General features: G+C 46.4%; 1 protein-coding gene across 1 annotated transcript in view; it reads right to left on the bottom strand.

The window, feature by feature from the left end:
* mettl17 (methyltransferase like 17) overlaps positions 1-19,151 on the bottom strand; it is a 28,817-nt gene extending 9,666 nt beyond the window's left edge. Inside the window, exons 1-7 of the mRNA XM_060926989.1 lie at positions 18,636-19,151; positions 14,780-14,918; positions 14,543-14,692; positions 14,294-14,381; positions 14,122-14,203; positions 13,977-14,050; positions 7,182-7,276 (exon numbers count right to left, since the gene is read on the bottom strand). Coding sequence (XP_060782972.1) covers positions 7,182-7,276; positions 13,977-14,050; positions 14,122-14,203; positions 14,294-14,381; positions 14,543-14,692; positions 14,780-14,918; positions 18,636-18,713 — 706 coding nt within the window. The 5' untranslated portion in view covers positions 18,714-19,151. The remainder of the gene's footprint in view (positions 1-7,181; positions 7,277-13,976; positions 14,051-14,121; positions 14,204-14,293; positions 14,382-14,542; positions 14,693-14,779; positions 14,919-18,635) is intronic.
* Positions 19,152-19,413: the final 262 nt, after the last annotated feature.

The raw sequence follows: 19,413 nt of genomic DNA, 5'->3' as shown, positions 1-19,413 counted from the left end.
AGTGTGCGTGAGTGTGTGAGAGTGCTATAGTGTGTGTGAGAGTGCTATAGTGTGTGTGAGTGTGTGACAGTGTTATAGTGTGTGTGAGAGTGCTATAGTGTGCGTGAGTGTGTGACAGTGTTATAGTGTGTGTGAGAGTGCTATAGTGTGCGTGAGTGTGTGAGAGTGCTATAGTGTGCGTGAGTGTGTGACAGTGTTATAGTGTGTGTGAGAGTGCTATAGTGTGCGTGAGTGTGTGAGAGTGCTATAGTGTGTGTGAGAGTGCTATAGTGTGTGTGAGTGTGTGACAGTGTTATAGTGTGTGTGAGAGTGCTATAGTGTGCGTGAGTGTGTGAGAGTGCTATAGTGTGCGTGAGTGTGTGACAGTGTTATAGTGTGTGTGAGAGTGCTATAGTGTGCGTGAGTGTGTGACAGTGTTATAGTGTGTGTGAGAGTGCTATAGTGTGCGTGAGTGTGTGAGAGTGCTATAGTGTGTGTGAGAGTGCTATAGTGTGTGTGAGAGTGCTATAGTGTGCGTGAGTGTGTGAGAGTGCTATAGTGTGTGTGAGTGTGTGACAGTGTTATAGTGTGTGTGAGAGTGCTATAGTGTGCGTGAGTGTGTGACAGTGTTATGTGTGTGAGAGTGCTATAGTGTGCGTGAGTGTGTGAGAGTGTTATAGTGTGTGTGAGAGTGCTATAGTGTGCGTGAGTGTGTGAGAGTGTTATAGTGTGTGTGAGAGTGCTATAGTGTGCGTGAGTGTGTGACAGTGTTATAGTGTGTGTGAGAGTGCTATAGTGTGCGTGAGTGTGTGACAGTGTTATAGTGTGTGTGAGAGTGTGAGAGTGTTATAGTGTGTGTGAGAGTGCTATAGTGTGCGTGAGTGTGTGAGAGTGTTATAGTGTGTGTGAGAGTGCTATAGTGTGCGTGAGTGTGTGAGAGTGTTATAGTGTGTGAGAGTGTTATAGTGTGTGTGAGAGTGCTATAGTGTGCGTGAGTGTGTGACAGTGTTATAGTGTGTGTGAGAGTGCTATAGTGTGTGTGAGTGTGTGACAGTGTTATAGTGTGTGTGAGAGTGCTATAGTGTGCGTGAGTGTGTGACAGTGTTATAGTGTGTGTGAGAGTGCTATAGTGTGCGTGAGTGTGTGAGAGTTATAGTGTGTGTGAGAGTGTTATAGTGTGTGTGAGAGTGCTATAGTGTGCGTGAGTGTGTGACAGTGTTATAGTGTGTGTGAGAGTGCTATAGTGTGTGTGAGTGTGTGACAGTGTTATAGTGTGTGTGAGAGTGCTATAGTGTGTGAGTGTGTGACAGTGTTATAGTGTGTGTGAGAGTGCTATAGTGTGCGTGAGTGTGTGACAGTGTTATAGTGTGTGTGAGAGTGCTATAGTGTGTGTGAGTGTGTGACAGTGTTATAGTGTGTGTGAGAGTGCTATAGTGTGCGTGAGTGTGTGACAGTGTTATAGTGTGTGTGAGAGTGCTATAGTGTGCGTGAGTGTGTGAGAGTGCTATAGTGTGCGTGAGTGTGTGACAGTGTTATAGTGTGTGTGAGAGTGCTATAGTGTGCGTGAGTGTGTGAGAGTGTTATAGTGTGTGTGAGTGTGTGACAGTGTTATAGTGTGTGTGAGAGTGCTATAGTGTGTGTGAGAGTGCTATAGTGTGCGTGAGTGTGTGACAGTGTTAGTGTGTGTGAGAGTGCTATAGTGTGCGTGAGTGTGTGAGAGTGCTATAGTGTGCGTGAGTGTGTGACAGTGTTATAGTGTGTGTGAGAGTGCTATAGTGTGCGTGAGTGTGTGAGAGTGTTATAGTGTGTGTGAGAGTGCTATAGTGTGCGTGAGTGTGTGAGAGTGCTATAGTGTGCGTGAGTGTGTGACAGTGTTATAGTGTGTGTGAGAGTGCTATAGTGTGCGTGAGTGTGTGACAGTGTTATAGTGTGTGTGAGAGTGCTATAGTGTGCGTGAGTGTGTGAGAGTGCTATAGTGTGTGTGAGAGTGCTATAGTGTGTGTGAGAGTGCTATAGTGTGCGTGAGTGTGTGAGAGTGCTATAGTGTGTGTGAGTGTGTGGCAGTGTTATAGTGTGTGTGAGAGTGCTATAGTGTTATAGTGTGTGTGAGAGTGCTATAGTGTGCTAGTGTGTGTGAGAGTGCTATAGTGTGCGTGAGTGTGTGACAGTGTTATAGTGTGTGTGAGAGTGCTATAGTGTGCGTGAGTGTGTGACAGTGTTATAGTGTGTGTGAGAGTGCTATAGTGTGCGTGAGTGTGTGACAGTGTTATAGTGTGTGTGAGAGTGCTATAGTGTGCGTGAGTGTGTGACAGTGTTATAGTGTGTGTGAGAGTGCTATAGTGTGCGTGAGTGTGAGTGCTATAGTGTGCGTGAGTGTGTGACAGTGTTATAGTGTGTGTGAGAGTGCTATAGTGTGCGTGAGTGTGTGACAGTGTTATAGTGTGTGTGAGAGTGCTATAGTGTGCGTGAGTGTGTGAGAGTGCTATAGTGTGTGTGAGAGTGCTATAGTGTGCGTGAGAGTGCTATAGTGTGCGTGAGAGTGCTATAGTGTGTGTGAGTGTGTGAGAGTGCTATAGTGTGTGTGAGTGTGTGACAGTGTTATAGTGTGTGAGAGTGCTATAGTGTGCGTGAGTGTGTGACAGTGTTATAGTGTGTGTGAGAGTGCTATAGTGTGCGTGAGTGTGTGAGAGTGCTATAGTGTGCGTGAGTGTGTGACAGTGTTATAGTGTGTGTGAGAGTGCTATAGTGTGCGTGAGTGTGTGAGAGTGCTATAGTGTGTGTGAGTGTGTGACAGTGTTATAGTGTGTGTGAGAGTGCTATAGTGTGCGTGAGTGTGTGAGAGTGCTATAGTGTGTGTGAGAGTGCTATAGTGTGCGTGAGTGTGTGACAGTGTTATAGTGTGTGTGAGAGTGCTATAGTGTGCGTGAGTGTGTGAGAGTGTTATAGTGTGTGTGAGAGTGCTATAGTGTGCGTGAGTGTGTGAGAGTGCTATAGTGTGCGTGAGTGTGTGACAGTGTTATAGTGTGTGTGAGAGTGCTATAGTGTGCGTGAGTGTGTGACAGTGTTATAGTGTGTGTGAGAGTGCTATAGTGTGCGTGAGTGTGTGAGAGTGCTATAGTGTGTGTGAGAGTGCTATAGTGTGTGTGAGAGTGCTATAGTGTGCGTGAGAGTGTGAGAGTGCTATAGTGTGTGTGAGTGTGTGACAGTGTTATAGTGTGTGTGAGAGTGCTATAGTGTGCGTGAGTGTGACAGTGTTATGTGTGTGAGAGTGCTATAGTGTGCGTGAGTGTGTGACAGTGTTATAGTGTGTGTGAGAGTGCTATAGTGTGCGTGAGTGTGTGAGAGTGCTATAGTGTGTGTGAGTGTGTGACAGTGTTATAGTGTGTGTGAGAGTGCTATAGTGTGCGTGAGTGTGTGAGAGTGCTATAGTGTGTGTGAGAGTGCTATAGTGTGCGTGAGTGTGTGACAGTGTTATAGTGTGTGTGAGAGTGCTATAGTGTGCGTGAGTGTGTGAGAGTGTTATAGTGTGTGTGAGAGTGCTATAGTGTGCGTGAGTGTGTGAGAGTGCTATAGTGTGCGTGAGTGTGTGACAGTGTTATAGTGTGTGTGAGAGTGCTATAGTGTGCGTGAGTGTGTGACAGTGTTATAGTGTGTGTGAGAGTGCTATAGTGTGCGTGAGTGTGTGAGAGTGCTATAGTGTGTGTGAGAGTGCTATAGTGTGCGTGAGTGTGTGAGAGTGCTATAGTGTGTGTGAGTGTGTGACAGTGTTATAGTGTGTGTGAGAGTGCTATAGTGTGCGTGAGTGTGACAGTGTTATGTGTGTGAGAGTGCTATAGTGTGCGTGAGTTTTTGACAGTGTTATAGTGTGTGTGAGAGTGCTATAGTGTGCGTGAGTGTGTGACAGTGTTATAGTGTGCGTGAGAGTGCTATAGTGTGCGTGAGTGTGTGAGAGTGCTATAGTGTGTGTGAGTGTGTGACAGTGTTATAGTGTGTGTGAGAGTGCTATAGTGTGCGTGAGTGTGACAGTGTTATGTGTGTGAGAGTGCTATAGTGTGCGTGAGTTTTTGACAGTGTTATAGTGTGTGTGAGAGTGCTATAGTGTGCGTGAGTGTGTGACAGTGTTATAGTGTGCGTGAGAGTGCTATAGTGTGCATGAGTGTGTGAGAGTGCTATAGTGTGTGTGAGTGTGTGACAGTGTTATAGTGTGTGTGAGAGTGCTATAGTGTGCGTGAGTGTGTGACAGTGTTATGTGTGTGAGAGTGCTATAGTGTGCGTGAGTGTGTGAGAGTGTTATAGTGTGTGTGAGAGTGCTATAGTGTGCGTGAGTGTGTGAGAGTGTTATAGTGTGTGTGAGAGTGCTATAGTGTGCGTGAGTGTGTGACAGTGTTATAGTGTGTGTGAGAGTGCTATAGTGTGCGTGAGTGTGTGACAGTGTTATAGTGTGTGTGAGAGTGCTATAGTGTGCGTGAGTGTGTGAGAGTGTTATAGTGTGTGTGAGAGTGCTATAGTGTGCGTGAGTGTGTGAGAGTGTTATAGTGTGTGTGAGAGTGCTATAGTGTGTGTGAGTGTGTGAGAGTGTTATAGTGTGTGAGAGTGTTATAGTGTGTGTGAGAGTGCTATAGTGTGCGTGAGTGTGTGACAGTGTTATAGTGTGTGTGAGAGTGCTATAGTGTGTGTGAGTGTGTGACAGTGTTATAGTGTGTGTGAGAGTGCTATAGTGTGCGTGAGTGTGTGACAGTGTTATAGTGTGTGTGAGAGTGCTATAGTGTGCGTGAGTGTGTGAGAGTTATAGTGTGTGTGTGAGAGTGTTATAGTGTGTGTGAGAGTGCTATAGTGTGCGTGAGTGTGTGACAGTGTTATAGTGTGTGTGAGAGTGCTATAGTGTGTGTGAGTGTGTGACAGTGTTATAGTGTGTGTGAGAGTGCTATAGTGTGTGAGTGTGTGACAGTGTTATAGTGTGTGTGAGAGTGCTATAGTGTGCGTGAGTGTGTGACAGTGTTATAGTGTGTGTGAGAGTGCTATAGTGTGTGTGAGTGTGTGACAGTGTTATAGTGTGTGTGAGAGTGCTATAGTGTGCGTGAGTGTGTGACAGTGTTATAGTGTGTGTGAGAGTGCTATAGTGTGTGTGAGTGTGTGACAGTGTTATAGTGTGTGTGAGAGTGCTATAGTGTGTGTGAGAGTGCTATAGTGTGCGTGAGTGTGTGACAGTGTTAGTGTGTGTGAGAGTGCTATAGTGTGCGTGAGTGTGTGAGAGTGCTATAGTGTGTGTGAGAGTGCTATAGTGTGCGTGAGTGTGTGACAGTGTTATAGTGTGTGTGAGAGTGCTATAGTGTGCGTGAGTGTGTGAGAGTGTTATAGTGTGTGTGAGAGTGCTATAGTGTGCGTGAGTGTGTGAGAGTGCTATAGTGTGCGTGAGTGTGTGACAGTGTTATAGTGTGTGTGAGAGTGCTATAGTGTGCGTGAGTGTGTGACAGTGTTATAGTGTGTGTGAGAGTGCTATAGTGTGCGTGAGTGTGTGAGAGTGCTATAGTGTGTGTGAGAGTGCTATAGTGTGTGTGAGAGTGCTATAGTGTGCGTGAGTGTGTGAGAGTGCTATAGTGTGTGTGAGTGTGTGGCAGTGTTATAGTGTGTGTGAGAGTGCTATAGTGTTATAGTGTGTGTGAGAGTGCTATAGTGTGCTAGTGTGTGTGAGAGTGCTATAGTGTGCGTGAGTGTGTGACAGTGTTATAGTGTGTGTGAGAGTGCTATAGTGTGCGTGAGTGTGTGACAGTGTTATAGTGTGTGAGAGTGCTATAGTGTGTGTGAGTGTGTGACAGTGTTATAGTGTGTGTGAGAGTGCTATAGTGTGCGTGAGTGTGTGACAGTGTTATAGTGTGTGTGAGAGTGCTATAGTGTGCGTGAGTGTGAGTGCTATAGTGTGCGTGAGTGTGTGACAGTGTTATAGTGTGTGTGAGAGTGCTATAGTGTGCGTGAGTGTGTGACAGTGTTATAGTGTGTGTGAGAGTGCTATAGTGTGCGTGAGTGTGTGAGAGTGCTATAGTGTGTGTGAGAGTGCTATAGTGTGCGTGAGAGTGCTATAGTGTGTGTGAGAGTGCTATAGTGTGTGTGAGTGTGTGAGAGTGCTAGTGTGTGTGAGTGTGTGACAGTGTTATAGTGTGTGTGAGAGTGCTATAGTGTGCGTGAGTGTGTGACAGTGTTATAGTGTGTGTGAGAGTGCTATAGTGTGCGTGAGTGTGTGAGAGTGCTATAGTGTGTGTGAGTGTGTGACAGTGTTATAGTGTGTGTGAGAGTGCTATAGTGTGCGTGAGTGTGTGACAGTGTTATAGTGTGTGTGAGAGTGCTATAGTGTGCGTGAGTGTGTGAGAGTGCTATAGTGTGTGTGAGAGTGCTATAGTGTGTGTGAGTGTGTGACAGTGTTATAGTGTGTGTGAGAGTGCTATAGTGTGCGTGAGTGTGTGAGAGTGCTATAGTGTGTGTGAGAGTGCTATAGTGTGCGTGAGTGTGTGACAGTGTTATAGTGTGTGTGAGAGTGCTATAGTGTGCGTGAGTGTGTGAGTGTTATAGTGTGTGTGAGAGTGCTATAGTGTGCGTGAGTGTGTGAGAGTGCTATAGTGTGTGTGAGTGTGTGACAGTGTTATAGTGTGTGTGAGAGTGCTATAGTGTGCGTGAGTGTGTGACAGTGTTATAGTGTGTGTGAGAGTGCTATAGTGTGCGTGAGTGTGTGAGAGTGCTATAGTGTGTGTGAGAGTGCTATAGTGTGTGTGAGAGTGCTATAGTGTCCGTGAGTGTGTGAGAGTGCTATAGTGTGTGTGAGTGTGTGACAGTGTTATAGTGTGTGTGAGAGTGCTATAGTGTGCGTGAGTGTGACAGTGTTATGTGTGTGAGAGTGCTATAGTGTGCGTGAGTTTTTGACAGTGTTATAGTGTGTGTGAGAGTGCTATAGTGTGCGTGAGTGTGTGACAGTGTTATAGTGTGCGTGAGAGTGCTATAGTGTGCGTGAGTGTGTGAGAGTGCTATAGTGTGTGTGAGTGTGTGACAGTGTTATAGTGTGTGTGAGAGTGCTATAGTGTGCGTGAGTGTGCTATAGTGTGTGTGAGAGTGCTATAGTGTGCGTGAGTGTGTGACAGTGTTATAGTGTGTGTGAGAGTGCTATAGTGTGCGTGAGTGTGTGACAGTGTTATAGTGTGCGTGAGCATGCAAACCTGTGAGAAGTGTCTCAGCCAGACTGTTCATGGCTGCAGAGGAGTCGACACACACATACTCCCTCAGAGAGTCACCCCAGTGTGTGTGTGCAGCCCTGACCAAATACACACACAAATAATAATTCAATCTATTAACACTTACTGCGCGCACACACACACACACACACACACACACACACACACACCAGTGACAGGTCAATGCTGAGGATGATGGAGAAACTTCATTTAGAATTCATTAGAAATTTCATCACTGCATTTGAATGTTTATTAAATTATTCATCAGTCTTGGGGACACTGAGTAAAGCCTGTGCTTCAGTTACTGTCTGTTCAGTGTTTGTGTACTTGCTGCTTTAATCAGAGAAAAGATAAAACGCTGGTTGGACAAAAGGCCTTTATGTCATTTTGAGCCATGCCCGAACGCACGGCTTCACTGGGAGTGAATGGAGTGTGAAGCAGGTGAGTTTTACACAGAAAAGATATTTATTTTTTATTATTTATTTTCCTGACAGTCTGGTCTCAAGAGAACATCATTATCACACTCCTGGAGTGGGTTCTGTTGTGGCTGTAGAGCCCAATTCTCGACTTGCAGTCCCTGTTACAAACAGAGCAGATGTAATGTGTGTTCAGGGTTGTTGCTGATGCCTCTTGCTTCTTTCTGACTTTTTTTCAGCTGCAATCTGGCCCCTCCTTTTATCTGCCTCTGTGATTCCTTTCCGGATGGCCTGGTGCCAGGCGGCTCGGTCCTTGACTTGTAACTCCCAGCTGTCCACAGGGATACCGCAGGCGATCATGTCTCTCTTGCAGACATCCCGGAATCTCAATGCAGGATGACCAACATGCCTGGTGCCTGTGGCCAGCTGGCCGTACAGAATGTCTTTTGGTAGTCTTCCGTCCTCCATACGTCAGACATGTCCCAGCTATCGGAGGTGTCTTTGGCTGAGCAAGAAGGATATACTTGGGATTTTGGCACATTGCAGGATGACACTGTTTGGTATGTGGTCCTGCCAGCTTATACCAAGAATGCACCTGAGGCATTGAGCCGACATTCTTGGCGCTTGTATGTGCTCCAGGTCTCACTTCCATACGATAAGATGCTGAAGACACAGGCCTGGCAGACTTGGATCTTGGCGTGTTCTGTCAGGGCTTCGTTTTCCCACACCCTTGTGGTCAGTTTTGCCATGGTGGTGTTGGACTTCCCAAGTCGTCGGTCAAGCTCAGTGTCGAGCGAGAGGGTGTTACTGACTGTTGACCCTAGATAGGTGAATTTGTCCACAACTTCCAAGGTGACATTGTTCATTTTGATGGACGGGACCATACTTGCACCTTGTACACAGATGCAAGTCTTCTTCAGGCTGACAGTGAGCCCAAACTGGGTGCATGCATCAGCGAAGCAGTCACTCAGTCTCTAAAGGACCTCCTCTGTGTGGGCTGCGAGTGCAGCGTCATCTGCAAAGAGCATCTTTTTGAAGAGTACTGTCCTCACCTTAGTCTTTGAACGCAGACGTTCCAGGTTGTACAGTTTGTTGTCAGACCTAGTGTGTAGGTAGATGCCATCGGTGGATGAGTCAAAGGCATAGGACAAAAGCAGAGAAAAGAAGATTCCTAAACGAGTCGGTGTCAACACGCAGCCCTGTTTCATTCCACTGTTGATGGGAAAGGAGTCCGAGAAGGATCCGTCGTACAGGACTGTTCCCTTCATGTTTGTATGGAATGAAACCAGCATTCTGCAGAGTTTTGGGGGGCAGCTGATCTTTCTGAGGAGTACAAAAAGTCCCTGCCTGCTAACCAGGTCAAAGGCCTTGGTGAGGTCTATAAACATCATGTAGAGTGGTTGGCCTTGCTTCCTACACTTCTCCTGGAGTTGGCATAAAGAGAAGATCACGTCTGTTGTTGATCTGCCAGCTCTGAAACCACATTGGGATTCCGGGTACACACAGTCTGCAAGCAGTTGTAATCTGTTGAGGAGGATCCAAGCGTACACTTTGCCAACAATACTTAGGAGGGAGATCCCCCTGTAGTTGTTGCAATCACTGCAGTCGCCCTTGTTTTTGTAGATTGTTACAATGGTAGCATCATGCATATTTTGAGGGACTGCCCCTTCTTCCCAGCAGAGACAGAGAAGCTCGTGCAGCGGCTGAAGTAAGGCAAGTTTACTGTGCTTGATAGCTTCAGGTGGGATGTTGTCACTGCCTGGTGCTTTGTCAGCTGGGAGGGAGTCGATGGCGTTACTGAGCTCTTCCATGGAAGGCACTTCATCAAGCTCCTCCATGATAGGCAGGTCCTCTATGCTGTTGAGGGCAGTGTCAGAGACTATTGTTACATGATAATAAAGTTCAGAGTAATGCTCAACCCATCTGGCCATCTGCTCCTTGCAGTCAGTGATCTTCTCCCCTGTTGGAGATCTCAGGGGAATGATCCATTTTGCAGTAGGTCCAAGAGCCTTCTTGATGCAGTTATACATGCCACAAATGTCTTCAGAGCCGACACTACACTGGATTCCTACGCAAGGTTGTTGCCAGTAGTCATATGCACACTGTCTGGCAGTGCATTGGGCAATGCTCCATGCACTGGGCAATGCTCCAAGCACTGCGAGTGTCTGTCTGCTTGGACTGCACTTGTGTGCCAGGAAGGCTTTGCATTTGGCCTCGATTACTGGTTCCATCCTTGGAAGGTGAGCATTGAACCAGTCCTGGCTGGGCCAGTTCTTCTTGCCGAATGTGGACATGGCTGTGTTGTAGATGGCATCCTTCATGGTGTTCCATTTTGCTGTGGAGTTTGAGTCCGGCACGGCACGGTGGTGTAGTGGTTAGTGCTGTCGCCTCACAGCAAGAAGGTCCAGGTTCGAGCCCCGTGGCCGGCGAGGGCCTTTCTGTGTGGAGTTTGCATGTTCTCCCCGTGTCCGCGTGGGTTTCCTCCGGGTGCTCCGGTTTCCCCCACAGTCCAAAGACATGCAGGTTAGGTTAACTGGTGACTCTAAATTGAGCGTAGGTGTGAATGTGAGTGTGAATGGTTGTCTGTGTCTATGTGTCAGTCCTGTGATGACCCGGTGACTTGTCCAGGGTGTACCCCGCCTTTCGCCCGTAGTCAGCTGGGATAGGCTCCAGCTTGCCTGCGACCCTGTAGAACAGGATAAAGCGGCTAGAGATAATGAGATGAGATTGAGTCCGGCAGGTCTTGGAGAGCTTGGTCCAAACCAGACATATATTTTTCCACCTTGAGGGGTATTGGCATCTGTGCAGTGTTAATGTGGGGGTGACCTTTTGGTTTGGAGCAGTGTGCCCTATGAGGTTGTATGTGCACTTTGCTGCATACAAGAGAATGATCAGTGTGGCTGTCTAACGTGGTAACTCCTGGTAATGAGAACACTGTTAAGGGCAGAGCGCCCAGTGATGATCATGTCAAGTTAGTGCCAGTGGTGAGACCTGGGGTGCTTCCATGACACTTTGTGTTCTGGTTTACACCCAAAGAAGGAGTTTGTAATGCAAAGATTGGAATATGAGCACAATTCCAACAGTTTCTGTCTGTTTACATTTATCTTTCCAGTGCCAGGGTGTCCAAGACATATGGGCCATGACTCATGATCTGCGTCAACTCTAGCGTTGAAATTACCTATAAGGAAAAGGAATTAATCTTTTGGGTAACCAAAAAGGCGCTCTGTGCCCCCCGAGGGAGGCTCTATCGCATCCAGAAGGGTGTTTCTGACAGTGAAGCCAACTCCATGCTGGCGGGGCACCGCAGGCCCTCTGCCCTTCCAGCAGAAGGTGTAGTTCTCTCTAAGAGAACTGCTGGAAGCAAGTCTGGTCTCTTGGAGGGTAGCTATGCTAATGTTAAGTCTAGTGAGTTCCCTGTCAATAATGGCTATCTTCCTAGTGTTGTCCACCTCATGGAGGTCAGAGAGGCTTGTGCACATAGTGCGCATGTTCCAGCTAGCAAGTCGGTGTCTTCTTTGTTTGTCAGGTGCAGGGTTTCCATCCACAGGTCATGCCTGAGCAGTGCACTAAGCTCCATGCACCCTCTGGAGCAACAGACATAGGTGGGCCAACACCTAACTGTCCGGGGGCTGCCTGGCTTGAGACGGCTGGTGATTAGCCAATAGGATACGATGATCCTTCCCGCTGGCGAAGCTGACCCGTTGCTCCCCATACCCTATACCTATCTGGGGAAGGGGTAGCCTGGCTGGCTTATAACCCGTAGATTGACAGCTTGCATGTTGCGTCCTCACTCTAGGGTGAGGCTGGAGTGGCCTCTCCAGGGCGCAAAGCCTGGGCAAAAGGAAATCCTGGGCTCCCCAAATGTCAGAATCCCCCTCTTGGCCTTGATGGTGGTAATCCACAGGAATGCAGAGCATGACGTTTGGTCCCATCATGGCTGCAGGTTTGAAATCAGGGTGCCTTCCCAGGCAAATGAGCTCCATCTACCCGTGTGCTATTTGCCCACAGCTGGGGGTCTGGTTCATGGGCATCAGGGCATATCCACATGCTGGTGGACCATGCATACCACATGTCTGGGGGCCAGACCTCCTCCGAGCTCCCTGCAGTTTAGCCTGGGGCCTTGCGGTGCCCAGTTTCTGTCTTTAGCCACGTGAAGGCACTGCATAGGACTTGCTGTGGAGAAGCTCTGTACTGGCAGGAGAGACTTACACACTTGGCTCTCTTTTCGCAGTGTTGCACAGCAGCTCCGCTAGCCAGTGGTGAGGGCTGAAAGCGAGAGGTGGCAAGCACACAGTCACTATGCCTACATACTAGATGCATCACACAGCCATTTATAATAGGCCTATTTATTTTATATTGTTATTTATGGGACACATGGCTTTCTGGTGATTGGGAGATCTCTCGAATGGGTGGAACCTTGTAATGAGCTGCCAATCAATAAATCAAGAATGAACATGACTGACTTCTCCAACTGAAACTGATGAGCCCCAGTGAGAGTCACTCAGAGCTGCTGGAGATGTTATTTGTAAATTTTATAAATAAACTGCAAGTATAAATTTGTTTGATTTATTCATTTCTGAAATGTATTGTTTACAAGTTGAGCTGTAACATTCTACTTCAGCTATAATCTTCCTGCTTTTTGGGCACAAAATAGCTGCCATGCTAAAGTTGTCTTTTGAAGTTCATGCTTATGAGGAGAGCCTGAAAATTACACAAGAGAGCAAACCAATGCCCAAGAGTTTGTTTCAGATGTAAACTCTATCAGCTATGTTTATGACTTAGTGAATGGGTGGGTTAGAAGCAGGGCTATATCCGTCCATCCATCCATCCATCCATTACTGCTTATCCTGTGTGGGGGGTGGAGAGGGGGTGGTCCCAGGTGAGCTGGAGCCTATCCCAGCTGACTATAGGCGAGTTACACCCTGGACAAGTCGCCAGGTCATCACAGGGCTGACACATAGACACAGACAACCATTCACACTCACATTCACACCTACGCTCAATTTAGAGTCACCAGTTAACCTAACCTGCATGTCTTTGGACTGTGGGGGAAACCGGAGCACCCGGAGGAAACCCACGCGGACACGGGGAGAACATGCAAACTCCACACAGAAAGGCCCTCGCCGGCCACAGGGCTCGAACCCAGGACCTTCTTGCTGTGAGGCGACAGTGATAACCACTACATCACTGTACTGCCCACAGCAGGGCTATAGTGGAGGTTCAATGCAATTAAATGGCATTCACACACCTCCTACATTTCTCAAATGGCGTTTAGGCACCACTGCTGGAGTTTTCTAAAATACATTAGTTTCGCATTGTTTTACCAGCACAAGCTGTAGCACATTCAACATTGCACGGTATCAACCTTCCCAGGGTCTAAACTGTGTGACCAATCACATGGAGTCTTGTGGTAGCCAAGTGAACAACAGACCAATCACATCATCTCCCGCTATTTCTGAAACGTGAGTAAAGCGAGCCTCCTCCTGCTGATGGCAGCAAACGATCTCGACCACAAAGTGAGCACAAAAACTAGACTACGAGCAGATGTTACTGTGATGTTGGATGTTATGTTACTGTGGTCCTTTTGGTTAGTCAGTCTAACTGGTCGATGTTTTGGTTCATATTACATTCAGGCTCTCTCTCCATGTCACACTGTGTTTTGCAGGCAGTGATGCAGAAAGCACAGAGAACACAGAGAGAGGAGGAGGATAGCAAGCTAGTGATACAATTTACAGTTTTATAATGTTCAATTTTTAAAAAGTACTTTTTCTCTCATTGAAATACATGACAATGTTCAGTTCTCAGAGTAGCAGCAGTTAATGTTTTTAAAAATACTCACAGAATTTGCAGACCGCTGCTCCGACAGTTCTACACTGTAGAGATGTACTGTATGGTACACTGTATAACACTGTGTTGTGTATTAAGGTATGATGATTGTGTACGACTTGAAAAACAAACAAAAAGACCTTAAACAAAAATAATGCGATTAAATCTTTCTAGTTAAAAGAAAAAAAAAAATTACAACATGCAGTAAACAGTAATAAACTAAAACTCCATATTTGGTGTGAAGAACCTTTGCTTTTTTCTTAAACAGTAGTTTCATTTATAAGGAAACGATATGAAAGTCTGAGTATCTGACAGAACCAGCCATGGTCCTTCTGGACACTTTTACTGTCACGCTTTTTATTTTTGGTCTTATTTTTACAGTTTACCTTCATAGAAAGTTAAGTGTCCTCCATACTAATAACCACCAGCCACCACTGTTCCTCACACACACTCTCTCGTAATGAAATATAACACGCAGGTTAAACAGTGAATAAAAGTAAGAATATCATGATTAAAATAAAAAGTTGTGGTCACCCACCACAGAGCCGTGCCGAGTCCAGAGCCGAAGTCCAGCAGTGAGCAAGGAGTGAAGGAAGAGTCTCTCTTCTTTATCTGCACATTACACAGAGGTGTGTTAAAGCCTGCAGTGTGTGTGCATGTGTGTGTGTGTGTGTGTGTGTTACCTCATTAAGAGCCCTCATCACTGCAGCATAACCACCTGCTAATCTAGCAACCATGTAGACCACCCCGAGATCAGTGTCGTACCTGCAGGCCAGAGAAGAGCATTCACACAACAAAGAAGAAAACAAACAAACAAACAAACAAACAAACAAACAAACAAATAAATGTTTCTACTTTAAAGGTGTCCAGTGGTACGTCGTCCTCTTCAGCTCGGATAAAACTTTCTTCCTGATTTGAGTTTCAAAGGAGACGTGGTTTTCATCTGATGCACACACACACACAATGTATTTCACTTCTGTGTGATCTTCAACTCTTAAAGCAGCAGTTTGTTCAAAAGTGAAAAAGAGTTAGCTGGATGATAAACTGGAGGCCATCAGCTCCCACTCCAGCTGTTTAAATCTGAGCTCTCTCTCTCTCTCTCACCGCTCACTCGCTCCTCTGCCTTCTCTCGCCACTTCTTCTCCAGAGCAATTGCTTTCTCTCTCAGCTCATGGTTCTCCACTGCTCGTTTCCTGCTCCACAGGAAGTTTGTCAGCTTGTTTGCTCTTTCCAACAGATCCTTCACCTCCGACTCTGTTCAGTGAAAAGAGCAGGATTTTAAAAATCTGTCAAACATCCACTCTTTCACGCATTTTGTGCATGTGTGTGTGTATTCCTCACTGTAGATGACAGACAGTGCCCCATTCTTCAGTTCCTCTGGAAGTCTGAGGGTTTTCAGGTTGGTCACTCCAGGATGTTTACGGTGTGGAGATCCTCTCAGAAACTCGGGCTGGACAAATGGAACCGCAGCAGCCTTACACTGAAACACACACACACACACACACAAAATACTTAATCATAAACCCACTGGGGCGGCATGGTGGTGTAGTGGTTAGCGCTGTCACCTCACAGCGAGAAGGTCCTGGGTTCGAGCCCCGTGGCCGGCGAGGGCCTTTCTGTGTGGAGTTTGCATGTTCTCCCCGTGGGTTTCCTCCGGGTGCTCCGGTTTCCCCCACAGTCCAAAGACATGCAGGTTAGGTTAACTGGTGACTCTAAATTGAGCGTAGGTGTGAATGTGAGTGTGAATGGTTGTCTGTGTCTATGTGCAGCCCTGTGATGACCTGGCGACTTGTCCAGGGTGAACCCCGCCTTTCGCCCGTAGTCAGCTGGGATAGGATCCAGCTCGCCTGCAACCCTGTAGAACAGGATAAAGCGGCTACAGATAATGAGATGAGATGAGATAAACCCACTGCACTGAATAAGACTTTGGAGCAGAAACAAAGCCTCAGAGATGTGCTGTCCACTTTAAACAATCACAGAAGACTAATTTACATATTTCACATTTCTTATGACTATGATTTAATGAACACTGAAATTTTAATGCTGTTAGACATTTTAAAATGTTGAATAAATCTGTTTTATTCTTCAAATCGTTTTAAAACATCATAATTCAGTTTTTTTTTTTAAAGAAGTGAGCATTTTAATCCGCGTCACTCCCGTTGTGACACAGGGATCGGGTTCAACCAATCACTGGAGCCTAATTTGCAAATCTCCCATCAGCCTCCACGGCCTTCTGATAACTACATTGTATAACCGCTTTGCTAATTCAAAATAAATCTCAGACTAACAGCTCTGCACACAAACATTAACTAAACTCGGTGTGGGCATTTCTGACCGTTTTACACCGCTACCGTCATCGAGATTACTTTCGCCTCACACAGGGTTTATATAGCGCTCAGAAAGCCTTTCTCTTCCGGAGCGGGAGGAAGCTCACTGTAGAGGTCACGTGCTGAGTGCACAGTCACTCCACCAATCACCTCGGGGAAGGTCTGAGATAGGAGCCAATCGCTGCCCTCACAGGACATCATCTGATCAGATGAGCGAGTGCACAGACACGTGGAGCCACAGCGGGGCGCGGCACGCACGAGACGTCGGTAACCGCCAATAGAGCGCAGTTACCGACTGATGCGGCTCCCGCGCGGCTTTGGAAACGCTCGCGGCTGGCGAATGAGTGCGATGTGTGAGCCGGTCCACGTGACTGGAACCCAATTCAGACTACTCTCCTCCCGCTCCTCTCTTTTCACAACAGAGAGCACCGGGCACAAACCCCACCGGGCACACCCACCCGCCGGCAGGGGCGCCACTATGAAAGATTACAATTTAGGGCCCCCGGTAAAATTTTAAAGCAACTGAATTTGAAGTCTGTTTCTGGCTGCACTTCTACTTTATGTGATCAGCTACCTAGCACGTTTGTCCAATTATTTGGTATATGAAATGCAGAACTGTCAGAATTAGACTGATGCCTTAAAATGAAAATTCCATGATATATATGGAAGATATATTTCTTTTATGAGAAATTATTATTAGGCCACTCAGTTCATTCAATCCAAATGTTTGTGTTGAGAGAAATTGCATGCAATTTTATGGATTTGGATTTATAACATTCTGTATGCACATTATGGAGACTCCAGAGCCCTCCAGCAAACATCATCCTTTGTTTCCTCCATTTATTGACTTATTGTATGTGATCAAATGTATGCCTTGATGAATAACTACACTAGTTTTTTTTTTTTTTGATACAATTACAGAGTGCACTGCAAGAAATCCACTAAGTGTTTTTGGTTTCTTTTAGGCATCACACATTTATTAGAAAACACAGCAAATGCTCGAATATTTAAGTTAAATACTCAGCAACAGTATCAGTAAATCCACACATGAACAATAGCAATGATATCTCTGACCACAGCTAATGTGCAAAATATTAAAGTTAAATACTGAACAACATCAACAAATCCACACATGAACAATGGCAAAACACCTAGACTTAATTATACAATAAAGATACCTATGAAAAAAGGTGATTTTTTTCACACACAGTGTGATATCCGGACTTCATAATTTATCACTCCTGCTTAGCAACTTCTAGAATGTTCACCTCTGTTGCGCACAGAGAGAAACTGCCAGCTGATGTAAGCTGCGCTAATAGCGGCGCTGTGCGCACACGGAGCTACACATTTCACTGTCCCCGCCCACAATCACACTGTACCCACGGACGCAGATAGAGGGGGGGACGGGGGGGATTCGTCCCACCCAGATTTAAATTCACCTCGTTCGGTCCCCCCCCCCACTTATAGGGAGGAAAAAACGTCTATGCTGTCTTTCTTTGCATAAGGCAAACCTCACGGAAAAATCAAAAGACAATCAGTTTTATAGCTTCTCTAAAGAGCTCAACTGTTTTCAGCTGTGCTAACATGATTGTACAAGGGTTTTCTAATCATCCATTAGCCTTCTGAGGCAATGAGCAAACACATTGTACCATTAGAACACTGGAGTGAGAGTTGCTGGAAATGGGCCTCTATACACCTATGGAGATATTGCACCAAAAACCAGACATTTGCAGCTAGAATAGTCATTTACCACATTAGCAATGTATAGAGTGGATTTCTGACTAGTTTAAAGTGATCTGCATTGAAAAGAACAGTGCTTTTCTTTCAAAAATAAGGACATTTCAAAGTGACCCCAAACTTTTGAATGGTAGTGTGTGTGTATATATATATATATATATATATATACATATACACATACACACACACACTATATATATATATATATATATATATATATATATATATATACACACACACACACACACAAATATATAATGAGATGAGATGAGATATATATATATATATATATATATATATATATATATATATATATACACACACACAAAATGGAATCATTTGCTGACAGCTCAGTCCCCCCCAGTTCAAAAATCCTATCTGCGCCCCTGACTGTACCATTAGTAAAAAGGGTGGAGGGGTGAAATGACAATATCATAAATAATTCAAGAAAAATGTTATAGCAAATCATAACCATGTATAATTTGCTTATTTTAACATATGAAATGAAATTTTATTTCAAAAACTTACACAAGGCAATAATATTAAAATCTCTCACAGGCCCCCCTGTCAGTGCCAGGCCCTTAGAATCGTCCTAACTTCCCCCGCTAGCGGCGCCCCTGCCCGCCGGGCACAAACCCCACCAGGCACACTCACCTGCCGGGCACAAACCCCGCCGGGCACAGGCACTCACCTGCCAGGCACAGGCACTCACCCACCAGGCACAAACCCCGCCGGGCACAGGCACTCACCCACCAGGCACATGCACTCACCCACCCGGGCACAGGCACTCACCCACCAGGCACAAACCCCGCCGGGCACAGGCACTCACCCGCCGGGCACAGGCACTCACCCGCCGGGCACAGGCACAAACCCCGCCGGGCACAGGCACAAACCCCGCCGGGCACAGGCACTCACCCACCAGGCACAAACCCCGCCGGGCACAGGCACTCACCCACCAGGCACAGGCACTCACCCGCTGGGCACAGGCACTCACCCACCAGGCACAAACCCCGCCGGGCACAGGCACTCACCCGCCGGGCACAGGCACAAACCCCGCCGGGCACAGGCACAAACCCCGCCGGGCACAGGCACTCACCCGCCGGGCACAAACCCCACCAGGCACAGGCACTCACCCGCCGGGCTCGTCGGAGAGGAAAAGCAGCTCTGCAGCGCCAACGAGCTTCACATAACCGCTTATAAAGAGCAGACATGTTTACTTACTAAATATTTCGATATCGAACCTAATATGTAATAAACTCAGTAAAACTACAGGCAAAGACACGCATTCACGCATTCTCTGACTGAGGTACAGCCTCAAAATAAATCCGGCAGGAAACAAGTGGTGAACGCCGAGAGCGTTCCGTGTTCAGTCTCTGTTCAGCGATATCACGATTTGGACGTTAAACTTTCAGGTTTATCTTTATTTAAACATTCTTTAAGGGCTCAGAGACACTATCACTCAGGATATTGTTGTCTGTACAACCGATTAGCTAAAGACCAATCCGAGCTGCTTCATGAAAACAAACCGGATCACTGTAAAAGGTTCATATCTCTGAATGGCATTATGAGAACGAGCTGAATAAAACAGTGGAATAAATCAGCGTGGGATTTGACGGAGATCAGTGACACACCTGCGCGGGGGCTTATGGGAAATGTGGTTTTTACTCGGTGATTGTTTCTGAAAGAATTCGCCACAACGGAAACTCATTAAAAATAAACACATCACTAATGATGAACACACCCTCGTGACGGGACTCGATTCCAAGCCGCGATCGTTGATCCGCATGCCTTAAAATTAGGGGGAAAATAAATAAATAAATCGGACACAACTTCCGGACTCCAGTATGACGTCACGGGCTCGGCACCGCTCAGTTGTGGCGCCGAACCGGAAGAGCTCCTGAGGGAAGGCAG

This window comes from Neoarius graeffei, chromosome 1, assembly GCF_027579695.1.
Source record: "Neoarius graeffei isolate fNeoGra1 chromosome 1, fNeoGra1.pri, whole genome shotgun sequence".
NCBI classification, from domain to species: domain Eukaryota; kingdom Metazoa; phylum Chordata; class Actinopteri; order Siluriformes; family Ariidae; genus Neoarius; species Neoarius graeffei.
Note: the sequence above shows the minus strand (reverse complement) of the source record. Positions and strands in the feature narration are given on the sequence as shown.